Source organism: Lygodium microphyllum, chromosome 10 (genome assembly GCF_053477565.2).
Source record: "Lygodium microphyllum isolate KBCC chromosome 10, Lygodium_microphyllum_v1.1.10, whole genome shotgun sequence".
NCBI classification, from domain to species: Eukaryota; Viridiplantae; Streptophyta; class Polypodiopsida; order Schizaeales; family Lygodiaceae; genus Lygodium; species Lygodium microphyllum.
In genome coordinates this window covers 4,945,168-4,968,153 of record NC_141144.1, presented here as the reverse complement: position 1 = coordinate 4,968,153, position 22,986 = coordinate 4,945,168, and the positions used below count along the sequence as shown (strand labels likewise).

Below are 22,986 nucleotides of genomic sequence, written 5' to 3'. Positions count from 1 at the left end.
AAAGCAGATGCACAACTCCTTTTGCCTTTGAGATATCTCATAATACCTTTCACTGCTTCTCAATGCTTTTTTTCAGGGTTTTTCATGTATCTGCTAACCACTCCTACTGCAAAGGCAATGTCAGGACGTGTAGCAACCATAGCATACATCAAATTGCCAACAGCTGAAGCATATGGTATCTTGGCCATTTCAGCCTTCTCATCATCAGATGTAGGGGTGTTCTCTACACCGAGTTTCACATTGGAGGCAATGGAGCCCCAATTGTTTTCCCCCCCTCCATATTGAAAGGCTGCAAAACTTTGGAGATATACGCCTAGTGAGATAGATAGAGCAATCCTTTTGACCTATCTTTGAGTATTCACATTTCAAGAATGTGATTTGCATCACCAAGATCCTTCATGTCAAAGCTGCCATGAAGACTTTGCTTTAGTGAGTCCAAGGCATGAGTATCCCTGCAAGCAATTAGCATGTCATCAAGATATAGAACCAAGATAATCAGGCTGTCATCTGCTGCCTTCTTAGTGTACAAGCAGTGATCCACTTGACTTCTATGGAAACCTTGAGATTGCATGAATGTACCAAACTTATGATACCATTCTCTTGGTGCTTGTTTCAGCCCATACAAACTCCTTTTGAGTTTACATACCATCTTCTCTTTCCCTTTTTCCACAAACCCTTCAGGCTGCTGCGTATATATATCTTCATGCAGATCACCATGTAAGAATGCAGTCTTTACATCCATTTGTATGAGCTTCATATCTTCAGCTGCAACCAAGCCTAAAATGGTTCTCAAGGTAGTCATCTTTACTACAGGAGAGAAGATCTCATCAAAATCAATTCCATGTTCCTACTGGTACCCCTTTGTAACCAATCTTGCTTTGTACTTTGGTGAGGAACCAGAAGTGACCTTCATCTTGTAAAACCCATTTGCATGGAAGTGTTTTTTGCCCTTTAGGCAATTGCACCAAGTCCCAAGTGTCATTTTTCTTAAGAGATTCTATCTCTCACAACATGGCTTTATACCATTTCTTACTATCCTGTCTATCTATTGCTTCCTTTAAGCAAGATGGTTCACCACAGTCTGTCAACATGACATAATCAGCCACATTGTTTGCACAAGGAATGAATCTACCAGGTTGTCTAGTAGCCCTAGGCGATCTCCTAACCCAATGATCATTGTTTGCTAGTTCTCGTAAATTTCCATTTTCAGCATGCTGTCCTAGCATTTCAGCCTGCAAATCAGCATTAATAGCTTGTTGTCCTGGCTGTTCCTGCACATGTAGTGGCTCATTATCATGGGCAATAGCTGACTGATCATTTCTGGTATCATTTTCTGCATTTACAGGTTCATTTATAGCAGGTATTTGGTACTGTACAGTGGACACATTTTACTATCCATAATATATTTCTTCTCGGAATACAACCCTACAGACCTTCTTAGTTTTTTCGAGCTATTTATGCATGCGATCTTCTCGGAAGATAACATCATTGCTGTGTACTGCTTTCCTTTTCTCGGGATCCCACAATCTATACCCCATTTCACCCTCGTCACCATATCTTAGGAAAATACATTTACAAGACTTTGGCTCAAGTTTGCTGCGTTTTTATTTTCGAATGTGCACAAAAGCCTTGCAGCCAAACACTTTCAGGTGAGCATATGAAGGTAGCTTGCTCGACCATGCTTCTTGGGGAACCAAGTCCCAAGTGTCATTTTCCTTGAGAGATTCTATCTCTGACAACATGGCTTTATACCATTTCTTACTGTCCTTTCTATCTATTACTTCCTTGAAGCAAGACGGTTCACCACAGTTTGTCAACATGACATAATCAGCCACATTGTTTGCACAAGGAATGAATCTATCAAGTTGTCTAGTAGCCCTAGACGATCTCCTAACCCAATGATCATTGTTTGCTGGTTTTTGTAAATTTCCATTTTCAGCATGCTGTCCTAGCATTTCAGCCTGCAAATCAGCATTAATAGCTTGTTGTCCTGGCTGTTCCTGCACATGTAGTGGCTCATTATCATGGGCAATAGCTGACTGATCATTTCTAGTATCATTTTCTGCATTTACAGGTTCATTTATAGCAGGTATTTGGTACTGTACAGCGGACATATTTTACTATCCAAAATATATTTCTTCTCGGAATACAACCCTACGGATCTTCTTAGTTTTTTCGGGCTATTTATGCATGCGATCTTCTCGGAAGATAACATCATTGCTGCGTACTACTTTCCTTTTCTCGGGATTCCACAATCTATACCCCATTTCACCCTTGTCACCATATCCTAGGAAAATACATTTACAGGACTTTGGCTCAAGTTTGCTGCGTTTTTATTTTCGAATGTGCACAAAAGCCTTGCAGCCAAACACTTTCAGGTGAGCATATGAAGATAGCTTGCTCGACCGTGCTTCTTGGAGAACCAAGTCCCAAGTGTCATTTTTCTTAAGAGATTCTATCTCTGACAACATGGCTTTATACCATTTCTTACTGTCCTGTCTATGTATTGCTTCCTTGAAGCAAGACGGTTCACCACAGTCTGTCAACATGACATAATCAGCCACATTGTTTGCACGAGGAATGAATCTATCAGGTTGTCTAGTAGCCCTAGACGATCTTCTAACCCAATGATCATTGTTTGCTGGTTCTTGTAAATTTCCATTTTCAGCATGCTGTCCTAGCATTTCAGCTTGCAAATCAGCATTAATAGCTTGTTGTCCTGGCTGTTCCTGCACATGTAGTGGCTCATTATCATGGGCAATAGCTGACTGATCATTTCTAGTATCATTTTCTGCATTTACAGGTTCATTTATAGCAGGTATTTGGTACTGTACAGCGGACACATTTTACTATCCAAAATATATTTCTTCTCGGAATACAACCCTACGGACCTTCTTAGTTTTTTCGGGCTATTTATGCATGCGATCTTCTCGGAAGATAACATCATTGCTGCGTACTACTTTCCTTTTCTCGGGATCCCACAATCTATACCCCATTTCACCCTCGTCACCATATCTTAGGAAAATACATTTACAAGACTTTGGCTCAAGTTTGGTGCATTTTTATTTTCGAATGTGCACAAAAGCCTTGCAGCCAAACACTTTCAGGTGAGCATATGAAGGTAGCTTGCTCGACCATGCTTCTTGGGGAACCAAGTCCCAAGTGTCATTTTTCTTAAGAGATTCTATCTCTGACATCATGGCTTTATACCATTTCTTACTGTCCTGTCTATGTATTGCTTCCTTGAAGCAAGACGGTTCACCACAGTCTGTCAACATAACATAATCAGCCACATTGTTTGCACAAGGAATGAATCTATCAGGTTGTCTAGTAGCCCTAGACGATCTTCTAACCCAATGATCATTGTTTGCTGGTTCTTGTAAATTTCCATTTTCAGCATGCTGTCCTAGCATTTCAGCCTGCAAATCAGCATTAATAGCTTGTTGTCCTGGCTGTTCTTGCACATGTAGTGGCTCATTATCATGGGCAATAGCTGACTGATCATTTCTAGTATCATTTTCTGCATTTACAGGTTCAGGTATTTGGTACTGTACAACGGATGCATTTTACTATCCAAAATATATTTCTTCTCGGAATACAACCCTACGGACCTTCTTAGTTTTTTCGGGCTATTTATGCATGCGATCTTCTCGGAAGATAACATCATTGCTGCGTACTACTTTCCTTTTCTCGAGATCCCATAATCTATACCCCATTTCACCCTCGTCACCATATCCTAGGAAAATACATTTACAGAACTTTGGCTCAAGTTTGGTGCGTTTTTATTTTCAAATGTGCACAAAAGCCTTGCAGCCAAACACTTTCAGGTGAGCATATGAAGGTAGCTTGCTCGACCATGCTTCTTGGGGAACCCCCCTCCCCTTCCCCCCCCCCCCCCCCCAATCAAAAGACCTGTTTGGTGACCGATTAGTCAAGTGTACGGTTGTCATAATAGCCTCTGCCCAAAAACCATGGGGTAATGCAGCATGAGACAGCATTGTACGGACCTTATCCTGTATGGTCCGATTCATACGCTCTGTAACTCCATTTTGGGGTGGATTATGAGGAGCAATGAGCTCCCTCTTTATCCCTTTGCTGTCACAAAATGCCTGAAAGGCCTTGGACACGTATTCCCTACCATTGCCAGAGCAAAGACACTTGAGTGTCTTATCAGTTTGATTTTCAACCAATGCCAAGAATTTTTTAAACTTGTCAAGCACTTCATCCTTGCTACGAATAGGATAAACCCATACCTTCCGTGTAGCATCATCGACCAGGGTGATAAAATATTTCTTTCCCCCTAAAGGTAATCTTGGCATTTGACATACATTTGAATGTACTAACTCTAGAAGAGAAGATTTCAGCGAAAGAGACTTTTTATGAGACGTCTGTGTATGTTTCCATAAACACAATGATCACAATGCTCAAAATCAGCATAACGAAGACAAGGCAAGTAACCCAAACGAGAAAGCACTTTCATTCCAGTTTGACTCATGTGTCCCAACTGGCCATGCCACAAAGAAACACTTGGCTGCTCAGTCACGGCAACATGATTACTCACACTAGATACATGGAGAGGATACAAGGTATCTCTTTTACAACCTCTGGCAATCACTCTAGATCCCTTACAGATCTTCCATTTCTCATCACCAAAGGTGGTATGAAATCCATCATCATCTAGCTGCCCTGTGCTAATCAAGCTCTTCTTGAGCTGAGGTACATGCCGTACATGTTGAAGTACGAAGACAGAACCATGCTGAAACTGCAATTGCACACTGTCAATACTTGCAATGTCACATGCATAGTTGTCTCCAAGATGGACAACACCATGTCGACCCCTTGTATAGGCAGAGAACTACTCACGATGAGGGATGACATGAAAGGAAGCATCTGAATCGAGAATCTAAGTATGTATGTCATGATTTGTATTTGCAAGTAAAGCATGTGCACCAAAGTGTGAAGAGACCAAGTGTACGTCATTCCCACTGTCACTGTCATAAGTGACTACATTCACCTCTTCAATTTTGACACTGCTCTTCTTAGGTTGATCCTCTTTCTTCTCTTCCTTGCTGTCATCTGTCTTCTTGCCCATTGTCACTGTCAAAGTGTGAAGAGACTAAGAGTACGTCATTCCCACTGTCACTGTCATAAGTGACTACATTCACCTCTTCAATTTTGACACTGCTCTTCTTAGGTTGATCCTCTTTCTTCTCTTCCTTGCTATCATCTGTCTTCTTGTCCTTTCCTTTCTCTTTCTTCCATTTGTAGCAGTCATGTTTAAAGTGACCTTTCTTGCCACAATGATGGCATTCAACATTCTTACCACGCGATTTACTGCGTCCCTTGCTATCAAATTTGCTTTTCTGTTGTGATCTGCCCCTAGTATGTAAATTACTGGAATTCATTTCTTCCATGAGTAGAGCACTCTCTACATCATCATACAAAAGAATCACATTAGAATTGCTCACAGTAGTCCTGAATGTATCCAACTCTTTGGAAGAGTGCAAAGCAAGAACGTAGCCTTAAATTCTTCATCAATCAAGAACTTCAAGGCAACCAGTTGGCTGAAAACAGAGTTAAACTCACTCAAGTGAGTAGACATTGCTGTACCCTCTTTCGTACGTAAATCCATAAGCTTTTTCAGCCAATACACTTTGCTTGCGGTATTCTTTTGTGCATATAGTTCTTCTAGTCGAGTCCATATAGCATATGCAGAATCCAAACCTTCAATATTAAACAGCAAGGCATCAGAAATCGATAGCTCAATGGTTGAGCGTGCAAGCTCATTTAACTCATCTCAATCTTCCTGTTCCATGTTTGCCCCTTTGGTTTTAATCGGCTTTGCCTGCTTCTTTTGCAACAGGATATTGTAGCACTGTTTTTGCCAAACTGCAAAGTTATATGCTCCTTCAAGCTTCTTTATGTGCATGAGATTACTGCTATCATTGCTGCCAGCCATGATTTTCAGCCCAAATGTGACAAAAAAATTCAGCAACGCGGGCCCAAATTGTCACACAAGTGACCAAGGTACAAACAAGTACCAACCAGCAATAAATGACCACGTAGAAGCATAGATTTCAGATCTGTAACTAAATTTTCAAAAGCACCAAACCATGTGCTCCAACATTCCACAACTGATTACAGTTGTTCCAAGGGCATATACATCACATTATATGAGAAATCCCAAAATTTTAGCTGCAATTTCTATTGTACTTGTACTCACGGGCATAAAATTTGACACGCACAGTCAAAAGCCCCAAAATTTTTGTGCTCAAAGCATCAACCACACATCTGCATTGTCTTTGACATGTATAGAACAAGCCCATTTTGCCAAAATAGAGCAATTTCAGCAAAAATTCCCAAATTTTCCAAGTGCTAGATGTTCAAATTGCATGGAATTAAGCCTGCATGTACATAAAATGACTAAATGGTGCACAAATTTTACCCAAACAACAAAAGTCTCAAATTGCACCGGGTCCAATGTGCATCAATGTCGAGAAATTGAGTAATTTTCAGCCCAATTTTGCATGTACATGAAAAGCTCTAAATGTCGGAGACAAAATGTCACAAATTCTTGTAATTTTTGCGACAGATATTATCGTTGTGTCTTGCTCGCACCAAATTTAGACAAATCTCCAAATTTCTCAAGTCCCATGTGCACTAATTTCAATGAAATTGAAAGAATTTCACTAAAATATGAAAAGCCCCAAAGTTCCTAGGCAAATGTGTACCGATTTTGCAATTTTTGAGTCAAATTGTCCAGTTTTCCATTAAGGTTCCCAAATCTGAAAAAAGCCCCAAGTTTCTGAGCTTAAACCTGCACAGATTTGCACATTGTGCTTGCATGCGCGAACACTCGGAGGAGAGGAGGCAAAAATAATCTCTAATATTTTTGAAAAAAAAAAGAGGAGAAAAAATTGTGGGTCAACGATTGTTCAAGTTTGGATCTGTCGTGCTTGCCAAACTGCTGCTACTGAAGTCGTCTCGTCCACTGGTCGCTCGTTGAAGCCGTTCATTAGTTGCAGGAGCCGTCCGTCAACAAAGCTTGCTCGCTCGTCAGCTGCGGTCCGTCACGCTTTTGTACTAGTTGATTGTCTTACGCGTGCTGTCGCTATAGTCCACGCCGGATCTGCCTTGATCTTACATTAGCCTGTCAATGTTGAGATGGTAAGCTCAACACGTGCGGACATTGATGATGGACCGTTTGGTTAGATGGGTCCGCACGTCTACAGTTAGCATGTTGGTGGTCATTATGATATTCACATGGCCACTGGCTTATCATTTATTATATTTAGTTTGTTACACCTACCTACAGTTGGCAAAGACATAGCATTAGTCGATTAGTGTAGTCGGTTATGCACTGTTTGACTTAGTAGACCACTTTTCTCTATGTTGTATCTTATCTATACTTTGTGTATATTGTATAGTGTGTGAAAGAAGATAAATAAGAAAAAACCAGCAAGAAAACGTTTTGGCCTCTATTTTTCTTCTTGTGTTCTTGAGTGAGTTTTCTCTTGTGTATACAGAGTGTATTTGGCGCCGCAGCTCAAGTAAATCCCCCCACCACGTGATTCTTGACATGGTATCAAAGCCGCGCCACTGAGAGAGGCCGATTTTGAAGGTTGAAGTAAAGGAGAAGAATCAAGGTCCGAGCAAGCAGGCAACGGGTAAGAAGCTCTCCCATTCTTCCACTCTCTCTCTTGGATAGTGCCTGTGGAGGCACCGGAAGCAGGGTCGAGCAAAAATCTCAGATTATTGTGAGATTTGGTGTGCGAGCAAACCACTGTATATTCTGCAGGAAAGCCCTTTAGGGTTATATTGCAGTTATTTTAGGCGTCTGAGGCCATTTTAGGCTCTGTTTTAGAGCCGCAAGGTTGCCAACAGCAGTTTCAGGGTACACTGTGATTTTGACTGTATTAATCAAAAGTGGGTGCGCAGGTTACAGATTGCGAATCTGTAATTTTTGAGGTATTTGCAGGAAGCAAACATAAGGTTTATTTGCAAACAGGTTGCAAATTACATGTATTGTTGAGCAATCAGTGAAAAAGGTTGCTTGGTGTATTATTATGCACGTGTTGTGGAAGATTGCAGAAGACTAGCTTGTTGTATTATATCCTTGTTTGTGATAATGACAGAGAATAATGAAAATCCCATTATTAAGAAGCTCGATAAGAACAACTACCCTTTATGGAAGTTTCGTGTGACGAACTTCCTCATTTGAAAGGGTCTTTATGAGTTTGTCTTAGGTGAAAAAAAGGAGCCAAAGCTGGGTATTCCTCCGACTACAGATGAGTTAAAAGCATGGAAAGAGTGGAATGCGGAAGACAAAAAGGTGATGTACTCGCTATCTGCAGTAATTGATAATACTATGTTGGGACATATTAGGAATGCAGAAACTTCACATGCAGCTTGGACAATTTTTGAGAGTATGTTTTCAGTAAATACAAAGGCACGAAAGATTCAACTCAAGCAAGAGTTGAATGCCTTGAAGAAAGGAAAAATGTCTGTCAATGAGTATGTGTTGAAGGTGAGGAGCATTGCAGATGCTTTAGTAGTGATTGATGCAATGCCGGATGATGATGATTTGGTTTCATCCACTCTGAGTGGCCTTAACAATGAGAAGGCCGGAAATCATTTATTACTTCAGTATATGTACGGAAGCCATTTTCAGATTTTGATGAGCTGATCTCTCGCATGATTACTGAAGAGATCAATATGCAGGGTGATTCGTCTAAAAGAAATGGTGAACAGGTACAAGCATTTTACTCGAGTTCAGGAAAGGAAGGTGGTAGATTCTCTTCGAGAGGCCGTGGTATGGGACGCGTTGGCGATAACCAACAAAACATGTTCAATCAACAGTTTGGTAAAATGCAGGTTTTTGGAGGTAGAGGAAACTTTAGAGGCAGGGGGAGCTCTAGAGGAAGAGGTGGATGATATAATAGAGGTTCTGGCAATTCTGCTATTTTTTGCCTTTATTGTGGCAAAACAGGCTATATTGTAGCCCATTGCTATGCAAAGAAGGATGATATTCGCAGTGGTAAATTGCAGCAAGGAAACTATGCATCGTCTTCACGATAGAATGAAGACAAAAATGAGTGTCTGTTTGTTATGCAGCATATGATGAATGTAGTTACAGGAAAGGGGACACATGATGATATATGGTATGTCGATTCAGGTGCATCTAATCATATGATCAGTCATGTTGAATGGTTTGAAGAGATGCAGGATTTACAAAACCCAGGTTATGTGCAGACGGGTGATGATTCATGCCACCCAATTTCACACATTGAAAAGGTTCCCTTGTCCTTGTATGATGGCCAGACAAAGAGTCTGACAGATGTATTACATGTGCCATCAATTACAAAGGATCTAGTATCTGTTGGTCAAATGGTAGAGCAGGGGTTGCAGGTCCGATTCAATGCAAAATGTTGTTTTATAGAAGACTTTAATGATAAGTGCAGATTGGTCGCAAAAGGAAGTAGAGTTGGCCGAATGTTCACTTTAGATGTTGGATTTCTTGCAATGGATGTTGCTATGTATGCTAAAGGAAAAGGAGTAGTTGCAGATATTGAAATATGACATAAATGTATTGGACATGTAAATGTGCAAAGGTTGAAATTAATGCAGTCCAGAGGATTGGTTACAAGGTTGCCTTCTTTTAGAGTTGCAGAATTGCATAAAGTCTGTGAAGCATGCCAGCTTGGTAAGCAGGCGAGACAACCCTTTTCGCATGATAGAAAAGTGAGCAGAAACATACTTGATGTAGTACATACAGATATCTAGGGGCCTACACAGAATATATCTCTTGGTGGCAGTAAATACTTTGTCACATTTATTGATGACTATTCAAGGAAGTTATAGGTATACTTCATGAAGGAAAAAAGTGATGTGTTTGAGCACTTCAAATCTTTTAAGGCAGCTGTTAAAACAGAAACATGCTTAAAAGTAAAGTGCTTGAGATCAGATGGAGGGGGAGAGTACCTCTCTAATGAATTCAATGGCTTCTTGAGGACTCATGGGATAAAGAGGCAATTTACTTGCAAGTATATCCCACAGTAAAATGGTGTTGCAGAAAGAAAAAACATGCATATTGCAAAAGTTGCACGGGCATTAATGATTGAAAAGAATATGTCCAAATATTTTTGGTTTGAGGCTGTTCATACTGCTATTTACATTATGAATAAAACTCCCACAGCTGCAGTTCATGGGATAAATCCTGAAGAATACTTTACTGGCAAGAAGCCTGATGTATCGCACTTGAAGGTATTTGGCTGTGTTGCATACGTTCATGTGCTGGATGAACTATGGAAGAAGCTTGATCCAAAGGCAGAAAAATGTATTTTTATTGGATACTCTTTAGAGCAGAAAGGGTATCGCTGTTATAACCCTGTCACAGGTGAGTTCAGAGTGAGCAGGGATGTTATCTTTGATGAGATGGGAAGTTGATATACACCTGTTGGTGATGTTTTGAATGATGATAATGATCAGGACAGCTATGTGCAGAAAGATAAACAAGAATCACGGAGTCTTAGTGGACCAGAAACATTATCTGGTACTACACCTACAGTGAGCTCTTGGTCTGGGAGACTAAGGAGTAGTCCCACATCTTCAGGTGGATCTATAAGTTTCCAGGGAAGGACAAAGGAAAGAAGAAAGTGCTGGATGGTAATGATGCATCTACCAATCATTTGGGATGGATGTAGATTCTAGTGGTTTGGAGAGCTTGGATGATGAGCTTGGTATTCCTTCTGTTAGGACACCAGGTGTGCAGAGAGCTCATAGTAATGTAAAGGCTCCATTGAGTGATCCGGTGGTACGCAGATCTAGCAGGGTGTTAAAAGATTTGGTTTTGAAGGTTATGCGACTCACCATTATGCTTATATGGTGAAACTAGTTGAGGATGTTGAGCCCACTTGTTTTGAGGATGCTGTTGGTCATGCTCATTGGGATGCAACAATGGATGAGGAGATGGCTGCATTAGAAGCCATTAAGACTTGGGATTTGGTACCCTTACCTAAGGGTAAGAAAGCTATTGGCTGTAAGTGGGTTTACAAAGTCAAGCATAATGCAGATAGTTCAGTTAGCAGGTATAAGGCTAGGTTGGTTGCAAAAGGCTATGCTCAAACATATGGCATAGATTATGACGAGACATTTAGTCTAGTTGCTAGGATGACAATTGTTAGGTGTGTGATTGCCTTGGCAGCAACCAAAGGTTGGATTTTGCAGCAAATGGATGTTAAGAATGCCTTCTTGCATGGTGAATTGCAAGAAGAAGTGTATATGGAGTAGTCAGCAGGTTTTGAGGATTTAGAGCATCCCACATATGTGTGCAGGTTAAAGAATGTGCTCTATGGGCTGAAGCAAGCACCTAGAGCATGGTCTAACAAGATTGGAGAGTATCTTGTCAATATTGGATTTTGTATTTTTGATGCTGATCACTCACTTTATGTGAGAAAGGGAGATGCAGGGTTGGTCATCATAGTCATCTATGTGGATGACTTGATTATTACAGGTGACAATGACAATGGGATTGCTGAAGTTAAGGACTTCTTGAAGAAGAAGTTTGAGATGAAAGATTAGGGTGAGTTGAGATACTTTCTTGTTATTGAGGTGATCAGATGTTATGATGGTATATGGCTATCGCAAAGGCAGTATGGCTTGGATATGTTATCCAAGTATGGTATGACAACATGTAAGCCTCTTTCAGTAACACTGGAGCAAAATGTGAAGTTGAGTGTTGATGTTGGGGATGAGATAGAAGACCCTACTATGTTCAGGAGGATAGTAGGGAGTTTGATTTACATGACTATCACAAGGCGAGATAACATAATAGGAAAATGAGAGAGGGAGAGGAAATGAGAGAGGGAGAGGGAGAGGGAGGGAGAAGAAATGAGAGAAGGAGAGGAAGAGAGCAAAAGGAAATGGGAGAGGGAGAGGAGAGAGAAAAAGAGAGAAGATGTTAAACATAATAGGAAAAGAGAGAAAGAGAGGGTGTGGGTGAGGGTGAGGGTGAGGGAGGGAGAGGAAATGAGAGATGCTATGCTGTTGGCCTTGTTAGTCAGTTTATGCAGATACCTAGAAAGCCTCATTTGGATGTAGTTAGACGTATATTGAGGTATGTGAAGTCCACTTTACATTATGGATTTTTTTATGAGGTAGGTAAGGACGTACATGTCTTTGGATACACAGATGCAGATTGGGCTGGTAGCATGTTGGATAGAATACCTACAAGTGGATTCATGTTTTCCCTTGGTAGTGCAGCAGTTACATGGAGCAGCAAAAAGCAACCTACAGTTGCTTTATCGAGTATGGAGGCTGAGTATAGAGGTGCTGCTATGGCAGCATGTGAGGTGGTATGGCTGCAAAAGTTATTAGGTGATTTGGATGTGTAGGGAGATGGTCCAGTTGTCATTCATTGTGACAACATGAGCAGTATATAGCTAGCTAGGAATTCAGTATTCCATGCTAGGACAAAACACATTGAGGTGCACTAGCACTTTGTGAGAGAGAAGGTACTTGCAGGAGAGATTGACTTGATATATGTCAGCACACAGGATCGGATATCTGACATTTTCACAAAGGCATTGGGTGTAGAGAAGCTTCGAAAGTTCCGAAGCTTACTTGGAGTCGTAGAGATAGAGTTGAGCTTAAGGGGGAGTGTTGAGATGGCAAGCTCAACACGTGCGGACATTGATGATGGATCGCCTGGCTAGATGGGTCCGTACATCTACACTTAGCACGTTGGTGGTCATTATGATACTCACATGGCCATTGACTTATCACTTATTATCTTTAGTTTGTTACACCTACCTATAGTTGGCAAAGACATAGCACCAATTGATTAGTGTAGTCAGTTATACACTGTTTGACTTAGTAGGCTACTTTCCTCTATGTTGTATCTTATCTATACTTTGTATACATTGTAGAGTATATGAAAAAAAAGAAGAAAAAACCAGCAAGAAAACGTTTTGGCCTCCATCTCTCTTCTTATGTTCTTGAGTGAGCTTTCTCTTATGTATACAGAGTGTGTTTGGCGCCGCAGCTCAAGTAAATCCTTCCACGACGCGATTCTTGACAGTCAACCCATGACTGTTGCTCGCTGAGAGCTCACCTGTAACCTGGCTCACTTTTAACGTCTCAAGAAGCGTGCACTTCTTATCCACTCTGATACCAGTTTGTAGTGACTGGGAGGCACGAAGATCGAGGGAGTCAGTATTCGTTACTCGCAGTAAGACAGAGAGTGAGAGAGAGTAGAGTAGACAGTGTGCACATTTTGTAGGTACAATGACGAGTGTATCACTTTAGGTTTTTAGATAGATATATATGTGTAAGTATAAGTGCTAAGGGTGTGTTCACACCCGAGCAAATTAAAAAGCACAAGGATCTTTATTTCCAACATCAACTTCAATGTCAAGAAATAGGCCCAACTCAGCTTGCTATAGTCATCTATGATCAACATGCAGTAGAAGCTCCCCTTTAGGGACTTGGTCCTCATCGGGCCACAAAGATCTGTAGATACAAGCTTCATAGGTGCAGTAGACTGCCTCAAAGCTTTGTTGGGAATCGCATCCCGATGGAGTTTCCCGTGAATGTAGGAGATAAATGGCTGATGGCTCACAACTATGTTCGGCAAACCTCGGACAAACGATCCTCACGACGCCTTTCGAAGGTACTCATAGTTTAGGTGGCCAAACCGAGCATGCCATAGCTCGGACTGTGTTTGAGAGGTAAGAAGAAGAGAGGTAAGAGCTGTAGAAGACTTTGGCTTGTAGATGCCATTCTTCTCATATCTTGCAAAGAGCACTTGCCTCGAATCACGATAAAAAACTTGAACAATATCACTGTCAAACTCCACCAAGAGACCAAGAGAACAAATCTTATGGACTGAAAGCAAGTGATACCACAAGCCTGGGACATGCAACACCTCGGAAGTATGGGTACCACCACGTCCATCTGGAATCAGCTGCATCTCACCCCGCGCAGCAATAGACACAGAAGAGTTGTCTCCAATGAGAATCTGCCTACGTGAAGATCGCAAATGAGCAACACCAATGGGAGGAGGAGTCATGTGCCGTGAGGCACCACTGTCCACGATCCACTCTCAAGCTTGGGGAGCTGTCATTGCAGCATCAAGTCTTCGGTGTAGAGTCCTCAATGATTGCTAAGTGTAGAAAAGCAGTTGATGAGGGTGCAGGCACCGCTCCAGAATCCTTCATGTCCTTCTTCTTGGTGTCCTTATTGTCTTTGTCGAGGCAATCCTTCTTCCAATGACCGGTCTTACCACAATATGGCAAGTCGATTCCTTCTCCTTGTCCTTCTTGGATTTGTTGTTCTCCTTCTTCTTCTTTTGGTTCTTCCCCTTATTCTCAGAGGCTTAACCAGCCAAAGCCTCCAATTTGGAAGCATTTTGTCCCTTCAACTATTCCTCTTGGTCCAAGACAATGGGAACCAACTCTTTCCATCGAAGAGTTGACTCTCGCCGTGATGCAATAAGAGCGGAATAAAAGGTACCGAATCGTGGCGGCAACTGGGACAATAAAGTGATCGCCATGCCATATCCTCGGAGGAAATAGGCTTCTCCGCATTTTGAACCTGCATTTGAAGCTGTCGAAGCTTGTTGATGTGTTCTCGAAGCGAAGAAGACTTATTCATAGACAAAGTCCGCATTTGCACCTCCAAAGAAACACTCTTCATTAGGGTCATCTAGTTATACATCTGGTCGAGCTCCAGCCATATCTCTCGAGCCACCATCCAGTGCTCGATGTGAGCTATCCCGATTGTAGTGCAAGACGGAAAAAGAAAAGAACGAATCTGGCATTCAGTTTGTCCCAATGAGATTGGGCCTTGCTCAACTTTGCACAAGCATTGGAAGAGAGTTTAGACTCATCTCTCACTGAAGGCTTGTTAATCTTCTCCATCACAAGCTCCGCCAAATCATAAGACTCCAGAATGGCTAATATCATCATCTGCCAGATGCAGTAATTGTCACGAGGACGTGAAAATTTGATGCTTTGCTTATGTTTAATTGAAATTTGATTAAATAATCAACTGTGCAATTAAAAGATGCACATGTGAGGTGCAAGCTACTTTTTCACAATTGAAGGCCGAAGAACCCAGTGAAAAAGATGAGTGTCAAAGGCAAAAGTTGTAACAAGTTACACTTGTTAGATTTTAGGTGAATTTTGGTGTCAATTTGTCCCTAGGACCATTAATTGGCCATTAAGTGTTAGTGGTGACATTAGGGACTAGGCATTAATTAATGGATTAATGCTTGTCCAAGGGTCAATTAATGCATGGGACCACTTTGGGTTGCAAATGGCCAAGCCAATTAATTTTTGGATGGGCAAGGTCAATTTTTTGGGCATGGATTAAGGGCTTAATTAATTTTCAGAATTAATTAATTTTGAAAATTAATTAAATGACTGGAAATTGCTGAAAATGGATTGAGAAAGTTGCTACTTGGCAAAACTTTCCCATGCAAGTGGGGGAAAGGCTAAATAGGGCTGAAGGGAGAGGGAAATCTCAGTTTTTCATTTTGGAGCTGTTGGAAAGAGGTGTTGGACTATTGCTGCCAGCTTTTGGGGCCTATTCCCAGCCATTGGAGACCATTTTGTTGATGGAGATTGCATATTCTTGACCTTGGGAAGCTGGCAATTGTTGCTGATGCACTTTCTCTTGAAGATCACACTTTCTGATGCTCCTATTGTTGTTGATGCATCCGTTTGGGGCTGGTACAGTAAGAAAGCAGCAGATTTTGATCAGTTCTTCGTGACAAATCTCAGAATTCTCTCTCTTTAAAGCATTCTCTCATCTCCTTCAGTCTATGCTCAGCTATTCTCAGCAATTCTCAGCCATTTGGAGGAGATTTCAGCCATTTTTGGTGGGCTGATTTGTAATTTTTGCAGTAAACACAGAAATTAGGGTTTAGCAGCCACCTTGCGGATCCATGCCAGAGATTGAAGGCTCAAGGGATTGAAATCAGCAGCTGATAATTGAAGATTATTGAGGGAATTTAGGAGCCAGCCCATCCCAAATTGATTTGGGGCAGCATTTGGTCAGCCAAGGGTCAAATTAGAGAAGATGTTGTGGGTGAATGAAGGGGCAAATGACCCAAAAGGCTTGCTGGTAATTTATGATAGCAAGAGCAATTGGTTAGCAGGAGGAGATTGAAGAATCTCAAGTTGTACTCCTTCCAATTGAATGAAAGCTAAAGAAATACCGCAAGGGGTGCCAATTTTGGGGCCAACAGGGTGTCTACTGTCCAAGAATGTTATGGTAAAGTGTGTATTTCATTTTATGTGCATTTATTTATTGCTGTAATTAACACTTAAATCAGGTTATCACCACCCATTCCAAGAAGGAAGGTTGGTTGCATGGTTCCATTGCGGGGATACATCAAATCTCTTGACTTGGTGGGCCCGAGGCACTTGATTGCAAGCCAAAGCTTTGTGCTAGTGCTAATCTTTGTGCTCAGCTGAGAAATTACAGCAAGATGTCTTCATACAGTGGGATGCAATCAAGCAGTAATGATGGCTCTCATGATGCACATTCACATGGGGAAGAAGGAAATGCAATGCTTGATCTTGGACAAGGCACAAATCATGGACAACATGCTGAAATTGTGGCTGAAGGCCAAGATGTTGGACTCTCAATGCAGAAAGAGGATGATGATCAACAAGGGGAAATGGAATTCGATGATGCATTCAAGAATTGAATGAGGACAGCAGCCAATATCTTTGCTGAATTGGCAAAAGATCCTCAGTTTACTCGGTTTTTAAACACTTCTACGAAGGACAACAAGGGCAAGAAGAGAAAATCCTCCTCTAGAACTTCAGGACAGCAAGATGCACCGAAGAACAAGCCAAAGCCTTCTCAAGATGCTCCTAAAGATGCTCATGGTGAAAAGCAGTTGGTGCCAGTTGGGTAAGAAATGCAAATGCAAGTTCATGATGTAAATGCTAATCCTATGGTTTTTGGACAGCAAGGTTTGCATGAGAATTTGGGGCAACCAACTTACTTTGGTGGTAGCACAAATTTTCAGGCTATGGTGGGTGAGCGACTGAATGTGGGAATGTATGGCACACCTCCCCATAACTTTCAGCAACCAATGCATGGCTTGCATAACCCAATGTACTCGGGTATGGCTCATGGAATGCATAATCCGATGTATGGCGGTATCCATATGATGCTTGGTGTGGAAAATCATGCATATGGGCAACCATCGGTACCCCGTCGTGCTTCTGGGGCTCAAGGAATAAGTGCTGGTTATGCAAATGCTCCGTTTAATGCTGGCTATCATGGAAATTGCCTCTACACTAGCGGATACACTATGCCTTTCATGTGAGCTTGTTGAGGCCTTTTTATGCTGACGTGCCTAAGGATGTATGTGCTGAAATTCAGTCCAATGTAGAGGAGCTGAGTGAGATATTGGTATCCGAGCAGATTTTGGCACATAAAGAGGAAAAGTCAAGGGTAAAGCTTCCATAAGCTATTGGGTGAAGTTTCACAACTGTTCACCAATGGATGCTAAATGGATGGAAGAGGATGACTTGATACTCAAGGGGTTGGTAGCACTTCCACTCCTCCAGGAATGGACTGCTCTCGTGTATAGTGGACCTCGGATGTATTCAGCATGCATCCAAGGTACTGTGCTGACAGTATGTCTACCATGAGGTCACTATTCAGTGTACTAGTCACTGTGGTATGTATGCAGATGGGTATGGTTTTCACTGTAGCTCTGAAACTGTACATTTGCATCAAGTTATGATCATGAGAGATTGATTACCGAGTGTTGGTTTTCAGTGTATGATCATTAGTTTCAGTGGTATTCAGTGTCCTAGTCACTGTGGTATGTATGTAGATGGGTATGGTTTTCACTGTAGCTCTGAAACTGTACATTTGCATCAAGTTATGATCATGAGAGATTGATTACGGAGTGCTGGTATTCAGTGTATGATCATTAGTTTCAGCTGTATTCAGCTGGTTCTATGGACAGCAGCATGTGTATTGAATGCCATTGACAATTCAGCCATGGTTTCAGCTCGGTTTATGCTTTACTATGGTTGTGTAGTCAGCACTGTTGAGAAACAAGAGTTTGGGATGCATCCGACGAGTTTATAGCAACAGTTCTAGACTATTGTTGAGCTTTATGCTATGTTTATGCTGGCTGGAAATTTTCAGCAAATGGTGGGCATATGAGATAGTTAGCCAGTAGTGGCCAATGTTGTGTTGACTATGATGCCTTGTGAAAATTCCAGTGCAAAATTGTTTGCTTTGACAAATTATAGTGCAATCGAGGACGATTGCAAGGATTTCAAGGGGGTGGTCTGCCACGAGGACGTGAAAATTTGATGCTTCGCCTATGTTTAATTGACATTTGATTAAAGGATTAATCAAATGTGCAATTAAAAAATGCACATGTGTTGTACATGTGAGGTGCAAGCTACTTTTTCACAGTTGAAGGCCGAAGGACCCTGTGAAAAAGATGGGTGTCAAAGACAAAAGTTGTAACAAGTTACACTTGTTAGATTCTAGGTGAATTTTGTTGTCAGTTTGTCTCTAGGACCATTAATTGGCCATTAAGTGTCAGTGGTGACACTAGGGACTAGGCATTAATTAATGGATTAATGATTGTCCAAGGGTCAATTAATGCATGGGACCACTTTGGGTTGCAAATGGCCTAGCCAATTAATTTTTGGATGGGCAAGGTCAATTTTTTGGGCATGGATTAAGGGCTTAATTAATTTTCAGAATTAATTAATTCTGAAAATTAATTAAATGATTGGAAATTGCTGAAAATGGATTAAGAAAGCTGCCACTTGGCAAAACTTTCCCGTGCAAGTGGGGGAAAGGCTAAATAGGGCTGAAGGGAGAGGGAAATCTCGTTTTTTCATTTTGGAGCTGTTGGAAAAAGGTGTTGGACTGTTGCTGCTAGCTTCTGGGGCCAATTCCCAGCCATTGGAGACCATTTTGGTGATGAAGATTGCATATTCTTGACCTTGGGAAGCTGGCAATTGTTGCTGATGCACTTTCTCCTGAAGATCACAGTTTTTGATGCTCCTATTGTTGTTAGTGCATCCGTTTGGGGCTGGTACAGTAGGGTAGCAGCAGATTTTGGTCAGTTCTTCGCGACAAATCTCAGAATTCTCTCTTTACAGCATTCTCTCATCTCCTTCAGCCTATGCTCAGCCATTCTCAGCAATTCTTAGCCATTTGGAGGAGATTTCAGCCATTTTTGGTGGGCTGATTTGTAATTTCTGCAGTAAACCCTAATCTACAACAGAAATTAGGGTTTAGCAGCCACCTTGGGGATCCATGCCAAAGATTGAAGGCTCAAGGGACTGAAATCAGCAGCTGATAATTGAAGATTATCGAGGGAATTCAGGAACCAGCCCATCCCAAATTTGTTTTGGGCAGCATTTGGCTAGCCAAGGGTCAAATTGGAAAAGAAGTCTTGGGTGAATCAAGGGGCAAATGACCCAAAAGGCTTGCTGGTAATTTATGACAGCAAGAGCAATTGGTTAGCAGGAGGAGATTGAAGAATTTCAAGTTGTACTCCTTCCAATTGAATGAAAGCTAAAGAAATACTAGAAGGGCCGCTAATTTTGGGGCCAACAGGGTGTCTACTGTCCAAGAATGTTATGGTAAAGTGTGTATTTCATTTTATGTGCATTTATTTATTGCTGTAATTAATTCTTAAATCAAGTTATCACTACCCATTCCAAGAAGGAAGGTTGGTTTTAGTAATTGTCACCATCAAGCTTTTGATCCGATGGAAGAGCTGGTAGGACATGCACCTTCTTGTCCATGATCGCCTGGAACTCCAAATCAGTCTGTGTAGACATGTTCACTTGTAATGCCCGCACAAACACAAAATCAGCCTCCTCTGACTGTGTAGATGCAGCCTGTTAGGGCTATTTCCTCCACTTCTTGAACCTTCTTCAGCCGACAGAGGCGATGAAAAGGTAAAATCTGCAGTGGAAGGCCTAAAACACAGCCTTCCTCCCCTTCAAAGAGCAATAACCTGCAGCATATTCACCAGTTGGACTCCTTTTCTGCACGCCCACCCTCGCTTCAGCCTTGTTCTGATGCGTAGCCCTTCCGCTCGCCCTCGAATGCTGAAAATGCAGCCTTGTCTCGCGGTGAAATCTCCTCTTGAGGTAAGTTCTTCAATAAGTTAGTTTGACTTCAGCGCTTTGATACCATGTCAAAGTGCAGCGATGCGGAAGTGTACGACAAAGACTGAGAGAGAGTGAACACAGAGAGAAGAGAGAGAGAGAGGAGACAGTGAAACGCAGAAAATCTGCAGTGTAGTATGCTGTATAGGAGTGCAGAAATATACACGGGTGCAGAGAAAATATCTGCGTGTGTCTCCGCCTTGAGAACCTCGATCTCCATCAGCTCGCACGCTGTCAGTCTTAGCAGGCCGTCTCTGTCAAATGTCAGATCAGAATATGTGAGTGTGTGCCACAAACTGACTATAAATAGCCAAGAAAAAATAGTGCCCAGCAACTGGTCGGCTGCAGTAAATGCAGCCGATTGCATAAAATAATGCAAAAACGGTCCGACTGATCAAACTGCTGTCCGACTGATCAGTCTGCTGCCACATGGCATCTGCGACGGCTGATATGGCTTCTACTGTGCATCTGCTCTGCTGATGTGGCACTTTGCTGTCCAGGAAACGACTCTCTAACATGAGTGACCAGTGAGTGAGTGAGTGAAGAGTTGAGAGATAGGTGTGTACCAATGTGCTACACACAAAGAATAAAAGAATGTATTTATACTTAGGGTACGGTACACTTACACGTGCAAGGGTGTGTTCACATGTGTAAAGTAATATATCCACGGGAGTAGCGCAAGGGCCTTTACACCCAACAGCTAGTAGGGGTAGCCAGTTAATGGGTGGTTCCCATCGAGCTCTCTCTACCTTTTAAGTCGAAGAAACCCTTTACCCTAGTAGCATCCCGTTAGTTGTTCTCAGAGTCGTGCAAGAAGAAGAATGGCAAGTGCAAAGTGACTCTCAACGAGGATTGCTCCAAATGTTGCTGTTTTGCATGCTATCAGATTGGGTACTTTCATAGAGAAAGTGTGTCCATAGACTAGGAAGGTGAAATCAACTTCAAAAGCTTCGGTTAACATTGTGGAATGCCAGGGTATTTCTTTTGAAATTTCAGCAGAGGGTTGTGTTGTTCATGTGAGTACTTGCAATGGTCATTCCATAAATATAATTATGTTTGATATTAATGGCCAAACAGTGAAAATACTTATTTGACAACGGTTTTGCCGTGGCTGAAACTCTGGTTCATGGCTTTGAAACACATTTCTATTTCCCGTTTCTGAAACTTTTGGCATCTTGGTCATGCATCATGCAGCCTTATGGAGTAGTCCTAGGTAATGATATTGAGAAGCACAACCCTGGGTGATGCAATCTAGGCTTGACTTTTGCGTGCTGAAGAATCTTGTAAATCCTTCACTAGACCAATCAAGCCTCCTCACATTGCCATAAACAATGCTTCAATGCCTCCATGAATTGATCTATGATATTTACCATGAATCTAACCCATTGCATTTAGCCAGTCAATTACCAAGCAGCAAGCTGCCTTGAGTAATTGGCCATATGAAAAACAATACCCTTCATGGCTGCCAGCATTCTAGAGGTACATTCAAAAGGTGTAGTCCTGATCAACTTGTGACAAAATGTGTTTGCTAGCCTTAGTTGTACAGGAGAACAAACTCACCAAAACCTTGAGCAATGAGGAGGGTAGCTACAACCCCATTCCAATCCAATGCTTCTTGATGCTTGGTGCTTCCAAATCTAGGATCGACACCATGAGCTCTTGCAAGTTGCTGGCTATGGGAGGGTTTAATTGCTTGGTCTGTCTCCTCAGCTTTACCACCTTCATGCTAGGTCTAGGTAGGTCCAGCTCTCCTAGCCCTGCGACTCTGATATTTTGTAGGGTAGATCTACACACAAACACAGAGAGAGAGAGAGAGAGAGAGAGAGAGGGCGCTGTCTTTTACGAAAAAAATAAAGAGAGGGCGCTGTCTCAAATTCCAAAGTCACCACTCATAAGGCTCCTACTAGGCCATTCAAGTGCTTAGTCTCTATGTTCTGTTTCTCAATGACTCGGATCCTCTTAAGGTTGGCCTTGTTCATCTCTACTCGAAATCAGTATGCCATCTTGTTCAAGTAAGAAAAAAAAAAGAGAAACCAACAGCCTGAAGGGGCATTCTAGTGGTGAGAATTTAAGCAGGCATATCGGCTAAGCCCCCTTCTAAATAAGAGCATGAGTACGCTGCAATCAAATCTGTTACGGAGTTGTCTGTTCAACTATAAACTGTTATAACAGTTTGTACGAAATACATTTATTGACTGCCTGAATGCATGTGATTCTGGACTTTCTTGAAATTATGGCAAGATTTTGAAGTTCCCTGAGCTCAATTTGTGAAAACCATTTTGCCTTGTATGTCAGGTCCAATGAACTTTCCTTCGCAGCAACAGCGTGATCGTGGGAAAGGTTCCATGAGTCAGTTTGTCTTCCGATTTGATTACAAGGACTGGCAGGTACATCATCTTCCTTTTACTCAACCTGAGGTTTTTCTCATGGTGTGTTGCTGCTGATAAAAATTTTTAACGGTGCAGCTAATGAAAGATACGGTGGGAGAAGGCAGAGAACTTATGCCGCATCGGGAGAACAGAGCAGAGTCAGTGTGCAAGAATTCAAGGAATCAAGCAATAGGAACTTGCCCGCATTTTGTGGACCAAGGGATAACTGAGGAGAAACTGGAGTCAAATAAGCGAAGGAGAGGTAATCTGTGAAAAGGTTACCATAATATCACATTAGAGAATGGCATTGGAGCCCTTCCAAGGGTCTATAGCTGATTTTACCTTTCTTCCTGTGTACATTAGTCACCCTCTTCCTAAGATAATTTTTAGACTAGCATTTTTCATTCATGAGCTGTCGAATTATGACATTTAAGATGACC

At 41.8% G+C, this 22,986-nt stretch overlaps 1 protein-coding gene across 9 annotated transcripts in view; it reads left to right on the top strand.

Moving 5' to 3' along the window:
* The window catches only part of LOC148029664 (non-structural maintenance of chromosomes element 4 homolog A-like), a 132,899-nt gene that overhangs the window by 15,945 nt on the left and 93,968 nt on the right, over positions 1-22,986 (top strand). For all 9 annotated transcript variants that reach the window (XM_087685931.1, XM_087685927.1, XM_087685932.1 and 6 more), the window contains exons 6-7: positions 22,473-22,564; positions 22,643-22,808. In XM_087685931.1, the coding sequence (XP_087542057.1) occupies positions 22,473-22,564; positions 22,643-22,808 (258 nt within the window). The remainder of the gene's footprint in view (positions 1-22,472; positions 22,565-22,642; positions 22,809-22,986) is intronic.